General features: G+C 41.4%; 2 protein-coding genes across 4 annotated transcripts in view; one reads left to right on the top strand and one right to left on the bottom strand.

The window, feature by feature from the left end:
- DCP1 (decapping mRNA 1) overlaps positions 1-5584 on the bottom strand; it is a 28774-nt gene extending 23190 nt beyond the window's left edge. Inside the window, exons 1-2 of the mRNA XM_050174824.2 lie at positions 5366-5584; positions 1531-1571 (exon numbers count right to left, since the gene is read on the bottom strand). Of these exons, the coding sequence (XP_050030781.1) occupies positions 1531-1571; positions 5366-5497 (173 nt within the window). The 5' untranslated portion in view covers positions 5498-5584. The remainder of the gene's footprint in view (positions 1-1530; positions 1572-5365) is intronic.
- Positions 5585-6088: 504 nt separating this feature from the next.
- EMC3 (ER membrane protein complex subunit 3) lies at positions 6089-23372 on the top strand. Of its 3 annotated transcripts, none has more exons than XM_055068561.2 (8): positions 6318-6444; positions 6548-6611; positions 7406-7463; positions 13299-13497; positions 16284-16365; positions 20681-20760; positions 21007-21089; positions 23055-23372. In XM_055068561.2, exons 1-8 carry the CDS (start codon positions 6420-6422, stop codon positions 23172-23174), a joined length of 711 nt encoding a protein of 236 aa, XP_054924536.1. In that variant the 5' UTR covers positions 6318-6419; the 3' UTR covers positions 23175-23372. The 3 variants fall into 3 exon arrangements, with proteins under 3 accessions (XP_050030780.1, XP_054924536.1, XP_054924535.1); XM_055068560.2 differs by having other exon boundaries at positions 6545-6611; XM_050174823.3 differs by lacking the exons at positions 6318-6444; positions 6548-6611 and adding an exon at positions 6089-6275.
- Positions 23373-24462: the final 1090 nt, after the last annotated feature.

Raw genomic sequence — 24462 nt, 5'->3', positions numbered from 1 at the left:
TTAAGAGAGATGCCTTCCTGGAGCTTCTGGCACAAGACACCTGGAGCTATATGTTGTGACAATGGGCTTTATTTCCCATCCTATTTGCTTTTCATAATTTGCTCAGTCATTGTCTTGCTGCCCTTATTGCTGGGATCAGCCACTTTGATAGAACGGATAAGAAGAATGAAAAATGAAACTGTTACAGAATATGGCTCCTCAGAATTTATACTATTTTAGATAGAAAATAACCAAGCATTAAAACAATGAAAAAAGGCTCACAAGAGTGTTCCGATGCCCCTTTGAGGTAATGCGACCGATTTGAAAGAATAAGAGGGTGGGAAAGAGGGGGAAGTTGGCTGGTAAGGAGAAGGAAAAGGGTGTAACTGATATAGTGTCTAGAAACTTGAGTGCATTGCTGTCTGGTTTTGGTGAAATGCTTTCATTCACTGTCTAGCAAGCAACACTGTAAAGCTACCAGCTTCGTGCCACAGTGTTTCAAAGGATCATTTTGAAATTTTAAGACACAAGCCATTAAGAGGCAGGCTCTGAATGTGAGAGTGTTGGTCCAATGTTAAAGGAAACACCTAATTATCAATTACTACTGAGATTAGGCAAAAAGGTGTCCACGCTGATCTTTCATTAATTGATGCCTTCCCAGTTCACTATATCAGCCGCCAACAGAAAAAAAAAAAAAAAAAACAATGCTAGGAATTCTTGAGGCTTTCCATGATTGTACACCGAATAGTTGGTCCCTTCAAGAGTAGACCATACTGCGCACTAAGGTGTGTCTTCTCTGCAACCTGCCAGCCAGCCACTTTGAAGAGTGGGCCATCCTTCATGCTAGGCCTGAGGTGTGAACCCTCCAAAAGCAATCATGCAGTCTATTTTTTAGCTGAGCCCTGGTGTGAGCACCGGCTCAGCTAAACTCAACTAAACATCAACTTTAGACATGCCACCAAACATGGCAGCTATAGGGTGCCCATGATTGAGTGGCAACTTTCATTTAATCTTACTCTAAGTAAGAGATTTACCAAATGTGACTGCTACTAAGAGAAATACATAATATCTGTTGTATGCATGAGTTATAAATTGGGCAAGTTGCTTTTATAGTGCAGGGCCAGTTTAACATAAAACTATTCCAATCTATTTTTATTTCAAATCGGCCATTAGCCCTCCCTGACGGGGAAAAATTGCTCAGGCTCAGCCCATTTGGGCATGGCACCAGCCCATATGGGCTGGAATCGAACCATTCTGACCTATCACAGAGGGCTACAGGCCAATTTGGAATAAAAAACGATTGGAGTAGTTTTATGTTATACTGGCCCAGATGTCAGGACAAGAGAGATATGAACACAACAGATGCACTTGTGTGCAGTGTTCACTAACCTCACTGAACAGTGTGCAATGTGATATTGAAAAAAATGTGAATACAACTGCCTTTTGCAGGAAGAAGCACAGAGTAGTGCTTATGGAAAATGAATGGAACTCTGTGCGCTCGATTACAGAACAATGAAAAAAATAAATAAAAGAAAAGTAAATGGTGCTCACCATGCAAAGACGAATAAAGCTCCTTCAATTTCTGTTTTTTCCTGCACATGAATGAAAGGAACATTAACGAAGTAAAGCAATACAAGCTGACTCTTAAAAGAACTACAGAAGCAACAGTGCAACACAAAACTATGAACGTTGAAGGGAAGGCTAGTTGGTTTCGTGACCTATAGATTTCTGCAATGTGAGCTTCCTGGGTGCAAACATACTTGCAGTGGACTGTTGTGAGAGCGTGTGAACATCTGTTTGAAAGCGCTGAAAAAGTTGAAGTATGTGTCTTCTGCAATTGCTTGTAGCAGTCCGAAAAGTATTGCTTATGATGCACAATGTAATAGTGGAAAAATGTATGCATGAGCTTTCTACAACTAGCACAAGATTTTTGTGTGTAAAAAAAAAAGACAAATGTTCTTGCTGCAATTAATAAGCAAGATGAACAAAGAATGTGGTATGCATGCAGTGTGAGAACAAAGTCTTCTGGCTTCTTTAAATGACAAATTTACAGGTGGCAGGGTCATTCAGAAAGATGCTCTTTCTAGGAAGGATATCTAAAGGCAATTAACATCATCACATAATGCAAAAGGAGTTTTTAATCAATAATGATTACCAGTTTTCAACCCCTTCTGAATGTCCTTTCGCAAAACCAGCCATCTCCATAAACATGTATGCAAATGCATTAGACAAAGTTGAGATTTAATGCAGCGAATGATAGAGTACTTCTTTAACATGTTTTTTAAATGCTACATTACACAGGCTGTGAGCAATGTTCAGCGAAGCCACAATGCCTATTCTGGTCTGTTTTGACAGGGCTGTCTGTTTATGTTGGGTTCATCTGATCAACCTTATTTACATACACATTTTTCTACTAGATGACCAGAGAGCTTGGAGAGACTGAGATGATGAATGAAAACCCAGCATGAGGGTTGTCCATGACATGCAATCATATAAATGACCTATGACTAGGGTCACACGCAAGAATAAGATTCTGTTCATTTTATTCCTGTTCATAGCTTCTTTAAGGATGGCTTACATTAAGCACTCTATTAAGCATTCCAGCACTCTTGATTTTTAGGTATTAGCCTGCACAAATTCAATTAAATGAAAAGGCAAAAGTGTGGGAACCAGATGGTATTCTAGAGTCTAATCATAAAAAAACAAAAGAACAAGCAACAAGAGAGAAATTTTTGGCAGTGGATTCGAATAATTACTTGTACTTATTAAGTGCTTCGTCTGCGCTGTTCTCATCCCTGTGTTTCAACTTTGCAGAGCGGCTTTATAGCTACAAGTTACGTTATTCCAACTAGCCCCGATGCAAGCCTTAATCAATTCTAATAATTAGTAGCATCCGGAAAGCATGAGCTTTTTAAGCTCATGTGCAATTCGCGTATAACAAGGTGCACTTTTGGTCATGATCGAGCCTGATCGGGATCAAATTTCTCAGTCGCAATTGGCTCCTTTGTGCAAGCTACCGTAGGGAACCAGTAGCAGTCAAGATTCCATCCAGATCGGGCTCAATTGAAATGAAAGTGGCCATGAGATACCAGTGTAAGACTATAGTCAATGACAATCTAAAAATCCAGTTGCAACCACATCGCTGATTACTCTGTATATTATGTTCAGGCAACATCGTTCGCTGACTTCAACATAATGATACAGGCGAACTTTTAGTATTGGCCTTTCTTGGAAACTATTTCTTGTTGCACAGAAAGTATGCGCAGTATGGTTTTGCAAGTGGAGCTTACACTGAATACTTAGATTATGACCGGGTATAGTTTTATGCTATGGCTCAGTTTACGGCAGGAAGGTCCAGTTGTGCCTCTCACTGCATAAGTGCACGGGTGGCTCCAAATCTTTCCAAAATAAGCCAAGTGACAACAAGTTATGCCATGCTACTTTTCTTTGATGTGGACCTAATCAAAAGTAGCCTCGAGACACAATCCACAAGAGGGTGAAATTATATTCCTTTTTGTACTAAGTATAACAAATACAAAATATGTCACATTGAATAAAGGTGCATTCAATTTGTCCTCTGCTTAGTAAACTAGCTCTCGCCAGCTTGGTGCCAGTTCTTACTCATGCAGAATCAGTGAGACACACACAGCACGAGCCCAGCGCTATCTCTCCGACGAGTGGAGGGAATGCTGTTAGCTCATCCTGCATAAAGCCTGCAATGGGTGAAACGAACACGTAGATGCTGCCACGTTGAACTGGTGAAACAAACAGCCGCACCTCCTAAACTAATTCAGAAAGTGCAAGTGAACTGAATGTACCTTAAGGGCTACACTTGTTCCAATTACACCTTTGCAGCATGTTCGATCTAGCACAAAAATATGCGAATGTGACAGATCTTTTAAACTATCTTTTAACTACAAGGCAGCCAGCCTCCTAGAACTAAAATGAGCATGTCACAGGCTTTAAATGTTGTAGCCACTGCAAGCACGATATTCTCTAGCAGGTGAGGAGTGACAGCCTTTGAGAAATGACAACATGCAGAGCTATCAGAGGCCAGTGAGAAAAACAAAGCAGCACGATTCTTGCTAAGGTGTCGAGTGTGCATAGCCAGCAATACTAAACCAACCAGACTGCCAGTGTGTTTTGGGTTGTGAAGCAGATGATTTTTAAACCCCGCTCTAACAGCTTTATGTGTTGAATACAATTAAGTGGCTCGCTTTTGTACCTATGCCAATGTTAAAGCCACAGTACTAGTGGATCACATCCTTGGCATGTTTGACAATATGTAAGCTTCTGCGCAATAATGCAACAATGCAATCATTTTGATGGATGCAGTCGGCATGTGCAATGACCTACAGAAATTGCAAAACCACATTGTTGAATTTGCTAGTATTCATAGCCCCACACTTTTCAAGTATTGACAAATGCTTTTTGACGAAGGAGACAGTAAATTCAAGCAATAATAATTAATCCAGTACAACTCATACGTTTCTTTTTTAACGTGCCACAAAGACAATGCCTAGAGGGACGACGTCAGCAAAATAAGCGATGAACACTTCATCGGCTAAAGTTTCGAAAAGGCCGAGGACACTATTGTCTTGTGCCTCTCTTATCGAATGTTTCGCGAAAGTAAACCGAGTCATTACGCGGCATGATATTCGGTGCAGCGAAGTCTTGCTCTTGAACACAAAACGCCGTTGTTCACAGTGCACTAGCCCACAGAGCAAACAATACGCGAGTCGTTCACCTGCACAACATGATAGGCTTTTCAAGACCCAAACTGCAATACTCTAAGCAAAACAACCCCTTCGACAGCACAGCGCGCACATATGCGACGATAGCCCGTGCGATCATTTCGGAACCTCACCTCGCATACGGCAACAACTTTCGAGTTCGGCACTTTTCATGAAACTCCGAAAGCGTCGTGACCTCTGGGTAGAAAACAAATTGAGACCGATCGCGCTCTTTTCGCGTCTTCTATAACCTTCTCAACATCGCCCTTGCACAATGAGAACCGCAAGTTGCTGAAGTCTGCTAAACGTCGGCAGTAGGTCTCTGCACCCTATTAACTATGACCCAAAACCAAATGCTACGCGATTCTGCTATTGCAGGCCACAAGACCGAGATCGCGTTATGCCTATTCAGCAGAGGTCCATCCCCGAGCAGCCCCGAGTAACGGAACCAAACAGCCGTTCTGTGCAAGCTCTTGAGGCACGGACCGGAGACACCCAGACTGCGGCAGTGCGTTGTATTGAGGTCTAGAGGCTGCTTCGTGGCCACCATGCGCGAACGACCGCCCCGCAACAGCGGTCATCAGCGAGCTATTGTTTGAGGAAAGAGCGAACATCGGGAGGGAAAAAAATAGCCGCACAACAGGGTGGCTCACCCAGCCGTTTGTCGCCGAGGCAAACTTGTACAGGGCTACTTGGCTCGCGTTGTCGACGATCTCGGTGACCGCAGAATCGACTCTCTGCAAGGCAGCCAAGTTCATGCGGTTCGCAGCTGTACTGGAGGACATCACTCCCCTCACATAACTCCCCTACGACACACTACTAAACACGCACCACCACATGCGTACCCTTCTCGCGAGAGCTTTTTCTAAATGCCGTCGGCGATCGTGAGCGAGGCCACTCGGGTGGCGAGGAGGAAGCACGTAAAAAGAAACGCTCTCCTCCATTTGTTTCCCTTTTGTGTACATTTTTGTTTGTTTTCGCAAGTGCACGACGTCAATGCTAAAAACAACACAAAATAACAAAAACAACGTGCGACCATTGTTGCCCGGCCGTATTATGTTTGTAGCCGTCGCCTACGTACTCGCTCATTCTCTCAACATCATTTATATAATATTCATACTTGCTCTTCTTTTGACACTTTATTAGAAACAAATGCTCAAAGCATGGGACACGTAAAGGTCGGATTTTTTTTTAAATTTTAGTTGCATGATTTAAAATTAAGATAAGTTGGAGAAGTTTCTTAGTCTATAATTACTACGTTTGGAGTTCAAGCACAAAAAGAACTATTTAACTTTATTTCAGGTTGTTATCCTGTTATACTACAGGTTTCTCTTCTCTGCAGACAAGTGCTTGCTGCTAGTCTGCTAGTGCGGCAACGGGATCTCACTCGACATCGGCAGCACTAAATTCAGACATGGCAGAGCTGTTGCTCGATCCCGACATTAGGATATGGGTTTTCTTGCCCATTGTAGTAATTACTTTTCTTATTGGCATAGTGAGGCACTACGTGTCCATCCTGATTTCCTCGACCAAGAAAGTGGAGCTGCAACAAGTCCAGGATAGGTGAGGAACGCTCTTGGAAGTCGATAGATCTTCCGCTGGGCGCGTGTGAAGTCGCTGTAGTCTGGTTTTGTGAGCTTTTCTCGTCGAGAATTCTTTTTTCTAAATAGTGCTTCTGGAAGAGAACAGAGAACACTGCGTGCTTGCATGCTTGATTATGCAAGATTTTCAGGTGAGCTTACGAAGCGGATGCACGACTGCTAAACGATGTATACGTGAATTGACTTCCGCGGTAGCAGAAACCTAATTTCCTAGACGTTTCTTTATGCCAGCAGGAAAAAAAAAGTGCTTCGAAGAAAGGATGATCAAATTCCGTCCACTGCGAAGCTCCGTGACCAGGTACAGGGAACGTCCACCTCCACCAGATACGTTACGTAGGAAGACGCAGACGAAAAGCTATGTACAAGTATATTTACAAGGAATACGCCGCACTTGGCCAAAAGGCAACAGCCCGCGCTAGCCTCCAATCGTCGTCGTCGTCTTCACACTGCTCGCCTCTTCGTCATCGCAGATACTGTTTCGTAGCAATATAATGGACTTCAATGTTTCCTAGCAGCGAATGTATCTTGTTTCTAGTCGCATGAAGACAGAGCACGCTCGGGAGTTCAGCCGCGAAATTCGCCATATTCCATAAAGAATTCCGCACTCAAAATGTTCAGGCCGAGAGAGAAAAATAAATAGCATCGCGGCGAAAAAAAGAAAAATGGAATAATTACGGTGAGGCATGTTACCGCTGTTCAGCATCATTTCCCATACATTCCTGTACGACCAATTTGGCAAGCGTAAACAGAAATCAGTATTTTGTGGTCGTCGTCTACAACAAAAATATCCGAACGCATGCTGAATGGAACTGTGGTTACGTGGGGCAGCATAGAAGAGCTTTACCAACTCCAAATGGATACCCAAAAGTCTTGTACTTCTCATCTGTATTGATTTCAAGCAACTTTTGTTTGTCCCTCAGGACCTCTTTTTAAAAAGCAGCACAGAACCTGCAATTTTATTCATCTTTTTCTCTCACTATTTGAAACAAATGAAATGAGTTCATGACTTCTTGTTGACTTTTTCTCAAATTCAATATTTCACTACAGCGGTAAAGCAGTGTGCATTATTCACATTTTATTTTTTATTTTCAGTCAAGCACTTATCCGCAGCAGATTCCTTCGTGAAAATGGGAAGTACATTCCAAAGCAGGTATGGTTATTCTGCAGTACCTTACTTTTCCCTCTTACTTTCTGTACTGCACTTAGGTTGCATATCATAGTGGTCTAAGATTTCCTCAAGTGTATACTTTTGAAAAATGCTTACCCAAGGTGCCCATCTTAGCTCCTTGAATTTTTTTAAAAAGATGCGGAGAACTCTAAAGTATCAGTAGACTGCCAGATTACTCATTCAGGACTATTTCCACGTTACTTTTATGGAACGGAAATTTAAGAGGTGAGATGAAGAAGGCCAAACTTCCATTTTTGAATTTTGCATCCCAGGTGCGGTGTGCTATCATGCCAAGTATGAGCTATAATGCATGAGCACATGGCAAAGTGTGTTCCTAGGTTGGATAGTAGCACTGATCAGAGAGGGTTCTGCTATTCCCATTTTGAATGTTGCCCCTTAATGCCTGTTCTGTCCCCCAGTTTAGTGCACAAAGTATTGGTCTCACAAGAATGATAAGGACAGATTATGGGCATGTTCATGCGATCTATGCGTCATTCATTGTTCTACGCACTTCAACCTGTGAAATATTGTAGATAAAGAGTTTACAAGTTCGCAGTGACATTTATATTGCGTATATTTTGAATGCACACAGGAAAGGAGAAAGGGCAAATGTAGGCATTGAACGATAATGCAGAAACCTGTGTGATGATGCATCGAGGGTTGATAAATCAAGCGTGAAATTCTTGACTGACAGCAGTTTTCATTTTCACATGCGTATCAGCAATCTTGAAGATGTAGTAAAAGCAGCGGAAGAATTCTATACTGACCAGTACAGCACCCAGAGCAGCCACGGTACCTCCATTCGAAGCCATAATGAGCAGGTTACTAGTGAGGTTACTATAACTAGTGATGAAGTTAGAAGGGCCTTGCAAGACATGAAATGGGGAAAAGCGGCAAGAAAAGATGCAATAACAGTTGATTTAATCAAAGATGGAGGAGACATGATGCTTGAAAAACTGGTGGTTCTTTATACGAAGTGTCTCTTGACTTCAAGGGTCTCATAGAACTGGAAGAATGCCAACATTATACTTATCCACAAAAAGGGAGATGTTAGAGAATTGAAAAATTATTGGCCCATGAGCTTACTTCCAGTATTTTATAAATATTCATAATCAGAAAGTGATTTTGGCACGTAAAACCCCATAATTATATATATAAATATCCACCAAGATAATCTCCAATAGAATAAGGGCAACACTGGACTTCAGTCAACCAAGGAAACAGGCTGGCTTCAGGAAGAGATACTCTGCAATGGATCACATCCATGTCATCAATCAAATAACCGAGAAATCCGCAGAACACAATCAGCCTCTCTATATGGCTTCCATAGATTACGAAAAGGCATTTGGTTCAGCAGAGATACCAGTAGTGATATAAGCATTACGTAAACAAGGAGTGCAAGATGCTTACATAAATATCTTGGAAAATATCTACAGATTCCACAGCTACCTTAATTCTACACATACCTTTAAAGAAAGGGGTCAGACAAGGAGACACAATCTCTCCAATGCTATTCACTGCGTGCTTGGAAGAAGTATTCAAGTTATTAAACTGGGAAGGCTTAGGAGTGAGGATTAACGGCGAATGTCTCAGCAGCCTTTGATTTGCAGATGACATTGTCCTGTTCAGCAACACTGGGGATGAGTTACAACAAGTGATTGAGAAGCTTAACAGAGAGTATGAGTGGGGTTGAAGATTATTATGCAGAAGACAAATATAATGCTCAATAGCCAGGCAGGGAACAAGAGTTCAGGATCACCAGTAAGCCTCTAGAGTCTGTGAAGGAGTATGTTTACATAGGTCAATTACTCACAGGGGACCCTGATCATGAGAAGGAAATTTACAGAAGAAAAATGTGTTGGAGCACATACGGCAGACATTGTGAGATCCCAACTGGAAGCTTTACATTATCATTAAAAAGAAAGGCGTACAATCAATGCATTCTACCGGTGCTGACATATGGGGCAGAAACTTGGAGACTGACAAAGAAGCTCGAAAACAAGTTAAGGACCATGCAAAAAGCGATGGAACGAAGAATGTTAGGCGTAACGTTATGAGACAGGAAGAAAGCGCTGTGGATCAGCGAACAAACGGGGATAGCCTATATTCTAATTGACATTAAGAGAAAAAAAAATGGAGCTGGGCAGGTCATGTAATGCGCAGGTTAGATAACCGGTGGACCATTACGGTTAAAGAATGGGTGTCAAGAGAAGGGAAGCGCAGTGCAGGACAGCGGGAGACTAGGTGGGGTGATGAAATTAAGAAATTCGCAGGCGCTAGTTGGAATCTGTTGGCGCAGGACAGGGGTAATTGGAGATCACAGGGAGACGTCTTCGTCCTGCAGTGGACATAAAATAGGCTGATGATGATGATAAATGATACTCAGTTCACGTAAAAGGTGGGCACCATTCTATTCTGTTCAGGATTATTTTGTTTGACAAAGATTTCATCCTCCAGCCTGGGAGAGAGAGCAAAAGCAGGCATGAAGGGGCAATGTTTGAAACAACAGCAGAACCCTCTCCCTTTAAGTTCGGAACATGGTGTGAATCGCTGCCGCTATCCAACCTAGGAGAGTGCTTTGCCATGACGTGCTTGCACGTTGTAGCTCATGCTGAGCATGATATTATTTGGCTATGTGATAACATTGAGGATTTCATGGTATGTGTGTTTGTTTAGGATCACTTTGTGCAGGAAAAGGCAACGCAAGTTACCGAAGGCTGCATATTTGAGTTCTTTAGCGTCCCTTTTACAGATTGGGCAACTCTATCAATGATGGTAGCAGTGGTTGTTTTGAAGGATTCCCTGAGATATGTAGAGAAAGTCTTAAACCAACTATTTAAGTCTTGCTGATTTAATGTGGCCTAGGGCCTTTTTAAGTATCTGTTGTTGCTGTTTCGTAGGGGCGCACGAGTAGTGATTTTTGAGACCGAATTGAATACCAATTGAATAGTGCCAGAAGTGAATCGAATTGATTATTGAATAGATTTGAAATACTGAACAGCCATTATTATAATGAATATAAAACAATATTCACATCCCAGTATTCTTAAAGTTAGCAAGTTTCTGTCATTACATAGTATGTTATCAAGCGTTGTTTCGAGCTTTCTTCCTGGAACAACAGGTGTGCTCCAGGGCAATGTTCTGGGGCCATTGTTTTTACTTTATATAAACGACATTGTTAACGTAGTACTACCAGGAACTCAAATTAGACTGCGCGGATGATTGTGTGCTTTTTCATCAAGTTACTTGTACTAATGATCAACAGAATTTGAATTTAAGTCTTAATAACATATTAAACTGGTGTGATGAACATGGTACGGCTCTAAACACACAAAAATATGTTTATCCTTGGTGTCTTTGTTTGTTGGCTTCTTATGCTATGATTAATAAATATCGGGCTCCTCGGTTAACCCCCTTCTTCTCGTTGTTTATCTTTGTGTAACTTGTACAAAAACACCTCTTGATTTTATGTATACCCTTGGCTCAACATCACTACAACAGGTAGCCAACTGCAAATATCTCGGCATGACAATAACTAATGACTTTTCTTGGAACCTGCACATAGACAACATATGTTCTGCCACCTTCTGTAAGTTGTTTTCTAAAACATCAGCTTAGAAATTCTCCTAACATTAAACTACTCAGTTACATAAATAAGACCTAAACTAGAATACTCTTATATTGTATGGGACCCCTTCACTAAAGCTAAAATTAAAAAAAAAAAAATATTGATGTTGTACAAAGGAAGGCTGTTAGGTTTGTTTGTTCTAAATTTAAAATTACACTCGCCGTCTTAACTCATGGCTGCTAACAACATTGAAGAACTTGAACTATGACGAAAAATGAACCCCCTCATTCTTTACCTACTTTTTAATGATGAGTTAACCCTTGACCTGCATGCATATTTATCTCCTCTGTCCACTAAACATACACAACATCATCACACCCATTCTTTAACCCTGTATTTTGCTAAAACTAATGCTTTTCAGTTTTCATTTTTCCTGCGTACTGTATTAGAATGGAACCGTCTAACTGATCTTAGCCAATTCTCTGTGACCTAGAGCCTTGATACGTACAGTTAATTCGTGTTATGTTTCTATTTTGTGTTATATTTTCTCTTGGTATGTACTGTTTATGGGTAGTGTCTACTGTTAATTGGTGTTGTTTCCATTTTGTGTAATGTTTTCCGATGTTATCTTTTATGTTTGCACTTTTATCTTGCCTCTTGTACCTGTGCTGCTTGGACCGATTCTTGATCTGCGGTATGAAATTAATAAATAAAAATAAAAGCACAAATGGAACATTAGGAACAAACAAGTAGTTTCTTTGCATGCAGAGGGCTCTTCAGTGTGGGAATGATTGCTGTGCAGCCTTTAAAGTATGGCTACCCAAGTGACGTAGCCTGCTCCACTATGCAAGTTCTCATGTTTTATGTCTATACTATGCCCATGGAAGTAGAAATTTACCATACCTTTGTTCCAATTTTATGTTTATTCGGGCACAGTTGACTTGTTAAAATATTCTGAAAGCATTCGAAAAATGTTTGCATTTATGAATACAATCGAAACCTGTGATAACGAAGCCGCGAAACAACGAAATATTTTTATATTCCCGGTGAATGCCTATAGGATTCAGTGCATTTTGTATCTCTCGGCAACGAAATGTTGCTGTACTACAATCGCACATAAACGAAATTTTCCACAATGTAACCCCACGTATTACCTACTTGCGCAAGGCTAGCAGGCTCCAAAATGTGCTCAAATGCGATTGCTTTGCGCTAAAATTGCGCAGAATGGCCACACATTACACTTGTGTGGGTGCCGCCATTTTTGTTTACAAAAACAGCCAAGTGCCGGGAGCGATTGCGTGCGCCAGAAACACGTCATGGCCATCATCCTGTTTGATGATCATGTGTTTGAAGGGGCATGCATGTTGCTACCGACATGCTACCGATGACGGTTCTTGCAAACCTAGTGCAGTGCTTAATGTGCGCTTCGGGGAGCGAAATGCAGCAAAAACAAGGAAATCCACGTCCCACCGACGTAGAATTGTTTATGGTGCTTGAGATGGCAGTCGCAGCATGGAGTGCCATGCATCGGGCCGGGACTGAGCGATCGTCCGGGAATACGCATCCCTTTCTTCAAGAACGCCGGTTTAGGTGCCACCTGACAGACATTGCATGCGGATTTGACACCGGACATAGATTTGCGCGAAGGGGCCGTAATTTCGAACGATTGCCTTCGGATATACGAGATACGATCACTTTTGCACTCGGCACCGGATGTGCTGGCATCTACGGGTGACAACGTGCACTGGAGAAATGCCGCTGCTTGTGTGGAGCGCTGTTGCTCTGCGTCCGGTGACGAGTTACGCAAAATCTCGCAAAAGTGATTGTATCTCTGAAAGCAGTTGGCCGTGAATACTGCTCCACGGCAGTGCCGTTCTATATCATCGAGCAAAGTTTGCCAAAGTAGGCTAATGGAATTTTGACAGTGAAGTTTCGTTCTGCGACGCATTACCTATCTGTGCTGTCTCATTTTGCAACAACGAAATTCTCGTGAAACCGAATTTTTTCACGTTCTCCAGTGATTTCATTATTGCGAGGTTCAAATTTAGTGACCATTCAACTTGAAGACCAAATCGAACAGAACACTATTCAATTCGTATTCGAAAATTTCAAATATTCGCACTCCCCTACTGTTTCAATATTTCACTTTATCCTGTGCAAAAACCGTACATCAACATTATTAGCATTATTTCTTTTTTTTTTCAGGCATGGCACTCGGTGTGACATTTCTCTTTTGTCTCCTTGTCCAGAGTTTCCTAATGCGCAAAAACTTCTTCAACAATGAGGAGACTGGCTACTTCAAGACGCAGAAGCGGACGCCTGTCATGCAGAACCCGATGACTGATCCCTCAGTGATGACCGACATGCTGAAGGGAAACCTGACCAATGTCCTGCCCATGATTGTCATTGGTGGCTGGATCAACTGGACCTTCTCAGGATTTGTCACCAGTATGTCTCCTGCCTGGTAGTTGCTGATCACCTAGTTACTAATTGCACATTAGTTCATCAGGACATCAGCATTCTTCAGAAAATGGGTTGATGAGAAAGTGCAATTGCTTTATGAGGGCAATAGCCAATGTGCTTCCTCTGAAAAAGTCTAATGTTCAGCTTCCAAGTAGGTGAAGTGCAGAGGCTGAGGTTGATCAACCAGTCATCAAGCAAGCACTCAGTCAGTGAGTTTTATCAGAAATAAACTGGATCGTCAGTTTGGCTAAAATTCACTATTGCAACTTTACTGGGCCCATGTGACAGTGACAGGCATCTATGGCAGTGTGTAGAATTACAGCAGAACATGCTTTCTTGCAACAGCAGTAAACTAAAGTAAGCAAACAAAATATTGATATATGTATTGCAGTAGTAAAATTCACTTATTATTTTAAGTGACCACATAAGTATCACTCACTTTACAATGAAAGGTGTTTTGAGACGTCATTACAGTAGTTGCACATAGCATCAGTATCACATACATAACCAGGAGTTAAACAGGTTTAGTAGCAAGAGGGCAAAAATATGTAAAACCAGTGGTAACTACATGTGTGTGAAGTGTAACAGGAACATTGTAAGCCAAAAATATGTGTAAGCCAAATGTGTAGAGCAAGTAGCTTGACTTTTGAACGACTTCACCTCCAGGTGGCCAGTGTTGTGGATGCTACAACCAAGATTTAGAAGTCCGACTTGGTCAAGATTATGCTGGCTTAGCTGCGAATATGATTGAATCAATTAACACTTTACCTAACATGTAGATGAATGTAAGAACAGCCTCAGGGTGTCTACCAAGCTGGTATTTCCAAATTCCCTGAGTTTTCCAGGTTTTCCTTGAGTGCCTTTGCGAAATTCTCCGAGTAACACAGAACAAATGTTTTATGTCAAGAAGGACTGACACATGTCGCCCGATGCTGTCACTCTCTAGTAAGCACGTTAAAAAAATAAGACGACTTAATCCAGTTTGACTAGTGAGGAGTAGTGTTTACATTATTCAAAAGGAAAAACAAGGGAGGCATTAGTAAAATGCACAGTGAATAAAATATCTTCAAGAAATATGGTAAAGCCCATTGCAAGTTGAGTCAAACATTCTCAAATATGAATAAAAGAGATGCATACAGAAGCAAAAAAAAAAGTGATAGCAAGCTCATTGGTATGAGGCCTGAACTTTGTCACGAGTGAGATTCTCTCTCACCAGCTGGAAAGTCAACCACAACTGTCCCGATCTACACTCAGCCTATGCACAACGTCTCAGTGTTGTGTTTCACTTCTTTAAAGAGTTTATTTTGGTTCATATAAAGGACACCTGCATCTCAGGATCAGCCAACACATTGTTTTTTGAGGCTCCTTCCTTTCCTTTTCATTCTTAATGTGTCGGCCCTTTCTGTTCTCGTCCTCCTTCCTCCTCGTGTTCGCCCCATGGACCATTTGAAGCATCCTCTTTGTAAGTTATACTGTCAACGTCTGAGTTTTCGGACTCTCTAGGGGCCGCGGAAACGTCCGAAAAATCGGGCAGTCCGAAAAAATAAATGCATGTCTTTTACTGCCCTTAAGGGCTCAAATCGCCACAGGCACGTCCGAAAAGCTCTGAATGCCTGAAGGCCTCGCTAGGCATATCGGTGCTCGTACTGTGACAGGAGACGGCGGGTGCGCGCGTGTATAATTAAGGAATACATACTGTGACCCGTGACAATCGCTCCTTCCCACGCTTAAGCTTCACCGCAATACTTCGCGTATGCTTCACCGCGTAACATTGCCGTAATGAGGCGAAGCTGACTTTTGGGAACCGGCCTTATTTAACGCGCCGTGCTTCCAAGTCAATCGCGAGGATTAACAAAGGCAGAGTCGGCGCCATTGCTGACAGCGGCGAATTAGTAGCGTTGCCGCGGTGGCTATGGCTGCCAGCGGATCCGCGTGCGAGATAATCAAAATGGCGGCGGTGGTGGTTTTGATTAATGCCGTTTCGGACCTGCGGTCACGGCAAAAAGTCCGGATAATAGGACGGCGAAGGGCTCTTGCATCCTAAATTTCAGACGTTCTTATACATCGACACTATGGGGTAAGTGGTGGTGCTGCGAAGCCGTCCACATTATCGGGCCTTTGCCAAAAATCGGTTGTTGACTGGCAACTCCTCCAGCCGACGACACAGCGTCAAAGATGATTCGTTATGATTCCTCTCTGTTACTCGAGCCAGCATTAGCGAGACTTTCGTTCCCTTTCAATAAAATTCAGCTAATTTTCCCTGATGTAAGCACAAATTCCCAGAGTTTTCCCTGAGTATCTCCAGACAATGCAGAATCCCTGAGAATTGCCGGTTTTCCAGCATGGTAGATACCCTGAGCCCTAAGTGAAGCACAAAAAGTTGTCCTAACATCGTCAGCTTCTTACATTGTATATTTTGCTTTCACTTTGAAAGTGAAATCACTAAATCACTTGGCAGATTGCAAGACAGGTCGTTTAGCAGAGGTCAAGCTTTCAATTTGTGTGCCTGAATAGATGTAATCGCGAGTTTCTTGATGTGTTTGGTCTTCTGAGATAACTCATGCCTAGAGTTTCTTTTTCCAGGTGAGATGAAGCGTGCTGACTTCTAGTCCAACGAATATGCACATATATATTAGAATCCAGTTTTCATTAGATGAAGCACCTTGTCTGTCCAGAAGCTGAAAAGTGATATCTCACAAAACTACAACAACCAGCTACAAATCTGCCAAAATGTGTGGATTTACTGAGCGTTTGTGGCACTTTAATTGCAGCAAAGGTTCCATTCCCACTGACCCTGCGCTTCAAGCCCATGTTGCAGCGTGGTATTGAGCTCATGTCACTGGATGCCTCCTGGTGAGCTCTTTTTCTTTGCACAGTGATAAGTCTATGGAGAGCACAGCTTGGAACTAATTGGCTTTTTTCAACTAATTGGGTTGGCTTTTCAACTAATATAGCACCTATAGCTCTTACAGATTATCTTAAAAAAGTGATTGATGAAGGTAAATTTGCAGCATGTATATTTATTGACCTATTTAAGCCTTCGACACTAATAATCACACAATTCTTTTTGTTAAACTTGAAGCCATTGGAATAACTGGTCCATCACTACGTCTAATCTGTAGTTACCTACAGGATAGAAAACGAGTCATTCACATGTCTGGATGCTACTCTAAAGAAGTTAGTACCAACATAGGTGTACCGCAGGAGAAATACTAGGTCCCCTACTTTTCCTAATTCATATTAATGATCTGTCTAGTTCCCTCTCCTCATCGAAGTGAATTCTGTGTGCTGACGACACTACTATATCTAGTTCTAACAATTGTGTAACAACACTAACAAGTAAGCTTAACAAAGATCTTGTGAAAATCTCCACGTGGTGTTAACATAATAAGCTGCAGATTAACCATAATAAGACCAATTTTGTTGTCTTTAGCTTGTATCAGCAATTATTGCCTGAGCACCTTCACTCCATTTACATCAACAATCACCTAACAACAGCAGTTGATCATTGCTGCTATTTAGGTGTGGAATTTGATGGCCACCTTAAATTTCACCTTCACATAGCTAACGTAAAAAAGGAAATCACATATGGAATACGCATCCTAATTATTGAACAACCATATTTCTCATTTTCTACTCTCATGTCGCTTTATTATGCTTTTGTTCATTCTCATATTAACTATAACATTGAATCATGGAGAAACATAATAGTCACCTAACATCATTGCAAGTCATTCAAAATTGAGCTATTTGTTATTTGTTTAATAACACTTTCATCTCATAGCACTAGCACTAATCAGTTATTACATGCACATAATATTTTGAGTGCGACTGATCTTGTTACATAATAATTTACATAATAATTACGGCATAATTTACGTAGCTTACGTAAATATCTTGGAAAGTATCTACAGAGATTCCACAGCTACCTTAATTCTCCACAAGTAGGAAGATACCTATAAAGAAAGGGGTCAGACAAGGAGACGCAATCTCTCCAATGCTATTTACTGCTTGCTTGGAAGAACTATTCACGCTATTAAACTGTGAAGGCTTAGGAATATCTCAGCAACCTTCGATTTGCAGATGACATTATCCTGTTCAACAACACTGAGGATGAGTTACAACAAATGATTGAGAACCTTAACAGAGAGAGTATAAGAGTGGGGTCGAAGATTAATGTTCAGGAGACAAAGGTAATCATCAATAGCCAGGCAAGGGAACAACAGTTTAGGATTGCCAGTCAGCCTCTAGAGTCTGTGAAGTAGTATGTTTACCTAGGTCAATTATTCACAGGGGACCCTGATCCTGAGAAGGAAGTTTACAGAAGAATAAAAATGGGTTGGGGCGCATTCGGTAGGCATTACCAAATCCTGACTGGGAGCTTACCATTATCATTCAAGAGAAAGGTGTACAATCAATGCATTCTACCGGTGCTGACATATGGGGCAGAAAATGGGGCAGACTGAAAAAGAAGCTTAAAAACAAGGACCACGTGAAGAGCGATGCAATGAAGAGTGTTAGGCATAATATTAAGAGACAGGAAGAGAGTAGTGTGGATCAGAGAGCAAACAGGGATAGCCGATGTTCTAATTCACATTAAGAGAAAAAAATGGAGCTGGGCAGGTCATGTAATGCGTAGGTAAGATAACCGGTGGACCATTAGGGCTACAGAATGGATACCAAGGGAGGGGAAGCGCAGTCGAGGACGGCAGAAAACTAGGGGGGGGGGGGGTGATGAAATTAAGAAATTTGCAGGTGCTAGCTGGAATTGGTTGGCACAGGACAGGAGTAATTGGAGATCGCAGGGAGAGGTCTTCATCCTCCAGTGGACATCAAATAGGCTGATGATGATGACCTTGTTAATATATAACCTTGCCATTTTTATTTTTAGGGCATTAAACAATATTTCAGTAACCATTATATGAAAGAAATATCTTAATACAAATAATACTACATTTGTCGTGAATATGAACTTCATTTTACCCAGCATTCGAACCATCTACGGCAAGCAGTCATTACATTTTTCAGCTTTATCTTTTTGGAACACATTACCATTTCCTTTAAAATTTCTGAAAGCTCACAGGTTTCATACAGAACTTAAGAGGAAGCTTTAGCTCGGGCCCAACTCCGACGCGGCCTATTCAAATACATGTAAAAACGCAAAAACGTTTTTATGAGATAACCCCAGGACCGATTTTGATGAAATTTGTTGCATTTGAAAAAGAAAGTTAAATTCTAGTGACTGTTGGAAGCGGAATTTCGATTTAGGGCTTGAATTTTCTTAAAACGATTTTCAAATATTTGACCGTTTGAAAAAAATAGAAGCACGAAGTTTACAAATTCATAGCTCTGCATCAAGAACTGATATCGCGGTTCTGTAAACGGCATCCATTAGATCATTCAAAGCGGACAATTAAATATGTCATTTTACATCTTACGTGAATTTGTTACGTTGGTTACAACGGTTTTGCAAAAGTTGTATTTCTCTATGATTAAATTTTTTTATATTCATGTGTAACATATCAATTTTGTCCGCTTTAGATGTACTATTAGATGCAATTCACAGAATTGTATTATCATTTTTAGTGGTTGAGTTACAGAGTTGTAAACTTGATAGTTTCGTTTTTTGAAAATTTTCAATTTTTGCCAATTTTTAATAAAAGATTTACGACCTAACTCAAAAATTCGAAACCAACAGTCACTAGATTTTAAGTTTTTCTTTTAAATGCAGCAAACCCCGTCAAATTTGGTGCAGTGGTTGCCGAGAAAAACGAATTCTCCTTTTACATGTATTTAGATAGGAGCACCCGAGCTAAAGCTTCCTCTTAAGCACTTTCTTTTAGCTTCCTCCAACTTTCCTTTTTCAGTGTAGCTTTTCTTTCCCATTTTTGAAGAAAGTCTTTTGTAATTTTCTCTATTATTGACTAACCCATAACCTTATTGTTTAATACATTCAATTGCTGCTTTTCTATGCTGTCTCCTAAAAAGCTTTTATTATTGTAAATTTTACATGTTGCCATTGTTCTTTGCATAATTCTTGTCATCATGCACAGAAGGCCCCATTTCAGTTACTAACTACGGGACCTTCTTCTGTATTACATATGTAATTATCCTCGTTTTTGACATGAGTAAACTGATTCTTATAGCCTTGGAAGGCGCTTGCTGATGAATGCGTCACTAGTGTTGAACCTGCTTATATTGAACTCCCAAAAAAGGGCCTGTGAATTTTATATATGTGGTGTGGAATTGACATAAAATGTGTATTTCATGAAAATGCATCAGAATTGGAAGTCTTTGTTTTCCTCTCTCAAGTGGAACTTGTGCCTCCAGGGAAGGTACCGTGTGGTTCTTAGGGGAATTTTCAGATGTCATGAACTTGTGTGTCCATTGGGCAATATATGCAGGCCCACGTGCATTGCACTGGTCGATGTAGTGTACACAATTCTTTTTCTCTGGGGTTTGTCAATATAGCACAGCTGACTGCATGGGAAATATGTGCATGGCACGCTCCATAGTGGAATTTCTCATGGCCCCCATGTTGACCTTTTGAATGTGAAACCCCATCGTTTGCTAAGCTTACTGTTTGTTTCCCTGTTGTTTGCAGTGTAATGCTATTTTCAGACTACAGTCTGAAAAGTGCACTTTTGTCGTATTCGCTTAATTGTGCATTAGTAACGCTTGCTGCTCATTCAGATTGGCAGTTTCGTGCCTTACGTATTTTATGACCAGCCAGTCAACCTACAAGTTAGCTAATTGACATCTGCGCAGTCAAGGAGGTAACACAATCAGAAATATCAGCATTGATGCAGTGTAAATGCGAAAGACAAGAAGCTCCTGTGCAAAGCCATTACTTCCAAACCCTGTGCCAATTCGGCTGGCCAGCTGTTGCTCTGAATGGGGATGCCTGAAGTGGTCATGGACCACCATTGCATACAGGCCAGATGTAAAAGTAACAGACATCACGTTTGTTGTGAGTGTTGTGTATTTTTCGCAGCATACGACTGCACCCCGAACAAAATAGTTGCACTTTTTTTACATTTGCACTTGGGTTTCTTGTGAAATCTCTGCAGCTTTGTGTGCATAGTCAGAACGTAACCTAAGTGCGTTCTTGGCAGATTATACTCTCGGATGAAAGCTGTCCTCATCGAACTCTCATTTTGCCGTGCAGGGTCAGCTCAGCATCGTGGTACTTTCTGAATGTCTTTGGGCTACGTAGCATCTACGCCTTGGTGCTTGGAGAAAATAATGGTGAGCTGCTCCACTTATTTATATTATTGCTCATTCTTTTACACACAGCCTCAGCCCGAGTGGCATAACAGTGTGGTTAAGTCTTATTGTGCTGTTTTCAGTTTTTTCTGTGAGGTGTGTTTGTTATAATACAGTTTTTTTGCAAATGTAAGCATGTAACGAAGGTACGCTTATAATGAGGTTCAAACGTATACAACATTAGAGAGCTGACTGTACTTATAGACTTGTTGCCTGTACTTTGTGTAGCTGCGGACCAGACAAGAGTGATGCAGGACCAGATGTCTGGCGCTGCGCTGGCAATGCCTCCAGACCCCAAGCAGGCCTTCAAGGTGAGCAGAGGAAAAGCCCCCCTTTTGCAGACTTTATTGCTTTGAACTTCCACAGGAACGCTATCTAAACCTGCTGGCATTAGTCTGTTAGCATTACAGTGCCTGTCAGCTGAGCCTTGAAAGTCCCCGGTTGTTTCGTTCCTTGTCAAGTTACTTAACAACAAAGAGAAAGTGAAGTTGTGAGCATTGCGTACAAACTGGGACAGGCACAGCGTGTGCTTCTAATGAACTGCTTTTATGTGCACGCTCAACTACCACAGTTTTACCCATAGTGGGGGTCTTCAGGTAACATGGCTGCTAACGTGTGCAACTCACAAGGATGCAAATTGGGCCATTCCTTTATGTAAGTTAGACCATCCTAGAAGCAGTAACATGTAACAGCGGAGGTCATGCAAGAAGACCAGTTATATATATACAAGCTCTGTGAGTTAGATATTTGAATACAGTGGTCTTGGTTACACAATGTACGTAAATGTTGCACAAATATTTAAATATAGATTGCAGAATTGTCTTGTAAAGACTTTGAACTGTGTTCTCACAATGCTCTCAAGCTTCTCCTAGCCATGCATGAAACAAGAGAGGGAATCGTTCAGAAAATATCAGATGATTAAATCATTGTTTATTGTGACGTTGGGAATTTGATGCTCAGGTAAAACAAGCTGTGTGTGCCATCGATAAACCATTATGTAGCAGTGAATGCATGCTCATGTTATCAGAAATGAAGTTCTCAACTTTGAGTTTGGGATGGTGCGTGCTGGCTTTTGGTACGGCATAGTTTGTGCTGTAAGGGACACACTAAAGGCACAAAATGAATCACACTAAATTTACAGTGCTTTAAAATAATCAGTGGAACAGATTATTCCTGAGAGGAATGCTTCGTGAGTGAGAAAATTAGTAAATTGAATATAAACATGGGAGAGGAGTGGTGAAAACAGTGTGAATCTAGAAGCCGTCGTTGCTGATCCAATTTGCTAACAGTTAAAAGAAAGGCACACCATATTGCATAACAGCTTCAGGCACTGTGTGCACAGCTGTGTGTGCCAATATAGTGCCTCAAAAGCAATATCATGAATGAAAATCACAATAAACAAAAGAAAATGTGTCGCACACATCTTAAAACACTTCTGGTTGGACCTGTGCTGCAAGTTTAATATAGTGTTTTAGTAATTGATTGCAGTGCAGATATACACAAGCACAGACTAAAACAGAGTAGCACTCGTCGATCATCTCTTTTCTTCTGTCCTTGTGCATATCTGAACTGCGATTCACCAAGATGTTGTCCCAGCAAGCCCAAACGGCCACACTGCTGCTTTAGTAAAACTAGCTGGTAGGTAGATGGCCGAGTGTTTGCTCACAATGTCATTATGTCGTGATGTAGCAGGTTCACTTATTTTATTGTTTTTCACAATGCTGTCCATCAGGAATATTTTTCAAGTGACTGGATAGGTTTTTTTTTTCTCCCAAGTATGCTAGACACGAGATTGCTGGTACTCTTATCCGACATTCCTGTAGAGAGTTCTCGCATTGATTGTAAACCTCGCTGAAGAATTAGAAATTCTTAATTTATTCTTTAGCTCCACGTTTTTCATTATTCCTAAGGTGCAAAAAGGTGTTATTGAAACTAAGTTATCGTTGGCCAGAATGAGTGCCTGAAGGGGACAAGTGCCATGACAGAAAATGCACAACTAGAAATGAGTGATGTGCGAGAGCAGCTTTAGTGCACAACGACTGAAAGGAGGGCAAAGCTGATGCGGATTCACAGCTATGCCTAGGCAGCGTGACATAACATGTAAAAAAAAAAAGGCAGGGCACGCATCGTTGTTTTTCTTTTGTGTGCGCTACATTGTGCTGTCTCAGTAGTATACAGCTATGAGTGACTTTTAGTGATTGAATTTTATTGCATTGGAGTGAGTTTCACTGCTGTTTCGCCATCTTTAAAACTTGTCACATGTCCTTTGGCTGCAGGCTGAATGGGAAGCCCTCGAGATTTGCGAGCACCAGTGGGCCATGAAAAATGTTGAGGAAGAGCTGCTGGGAAATGTCCCTCCCTCTGAGAAGCCAAGCACTAGCAAGAAGTATGAATGAACTGCACGAGGAGCCTCTGCATTCATTCGCCTTTCTAAGTGCCGCACTGAGGAAAATTTTTATGCTGCCAGACTTGCACCCCTGTCGAGATCTTGTTTATAGCTTTTACGTTTCTTGTTTTGATGTGTGTGTGTTGTGGTGGAATTATTGTGGGAACACCGTGCTGTGCACAAATAAAACAACAATTTTGGAAACTCATTTGCTTTGACATTTTCACAGAAATTGGTTCTGTTCTGCCAGCATTCTCTGAAATGGCAGGCACTACTAAAAAGCATGGTAGGGTTATCAATGTGCAGGAATACTTTGCTGTCCTGGTGGGATATGAGCAAGTAGCCAAGTATAAGCGCAACACGAACTAATGCACACATATCCTTTTTAGCTGTGGAGATTGCCAGTCAGTGTCTTTTTCTTTTTGCACTTGGCATCCCTTAAGCAGGATGCCTAGTTACTTCGATGCCCAGGTGCTTTCAGATTCCTCAATCGTATTCTTCATCTTTTCCAGTGATCGTAGTTTTCACAGTTCACTCATTGCATATAGTTTACAGGATGCCTATCGTGCCAGTGAAGCATTTTGCAGAACGCTGACGCCGTCGAGCACAATTTGTTCTCGACGGCAGTAAGGGTATACTGGTTGTTTCAGAGTGCTCCAGCAGTGTTTCAAAGGTCATGCAAGACAGCAACTAAGCTTTACTGCGATCACACAGGGGCTTCATCAGTGAATAATGAAGCATGACTACTGTTATTTGGTCTGCCTATTCTTACAACAGAGATTTAAAGCTGATTTGCACGGCCTTAGTAGCGCCACCAGAGTGCTCTGAAATGACTAGTCGAGTGTGCCATAAGAATGCAGGGCTGGTATAATCTAAGAATTCGCTTTCGCTTTTGTTTATCGCTTTCTTAGCATATGCTGTTCACAACTGCCCGAAGGTAGTTGGAGCAATTCTTGGACCTTTAAAGCGTGAAAGGGAATAGTAGTAGTAGTAGCATCGAAATAGAATTGTTACATTATTCTTTCCCAGCCCCTGTTTGTGGTGGTCCTCCTTTGTTGCACAATAATTTGAAGCAATAGATGGTGCTCTGTCTGAGAGCTTGGCATAATTCCTCAAGGCACTGACCTCCTACGGAGCAGCTAGGACACAGTGACAGCCATCTTGCTTTATTTCTCTGATTCTGACACTGACTATCTTTTTTTTTTCTTTTCTTCGTAACTATCTTCAGCTTCACTGTGGTCACGCACACACTACTTTGTTGAGGTTTTCATCCCTCCCACGATGATACAAAGAGCTAC

The sequence above is a fragment of the Dermacentor andersoni genome, chromosome 9 (genome assembly GCF_023375885.2).
Source record: "Dermacentor andersoni chromosome 9, qqDerAnde1_hic_scaffold, whole genome shotgun sequence".
NCBI lineage: Eukaryota > Metazoa > Arthropoda > Arachnida > Ixodida > Ixodidae > Dermacentor > Dermacentor andersoni.
Note: the sequence above shows the minus strand (reverse complement) of the source record. Positions and strands in the feature narration are given on the sequence as shown.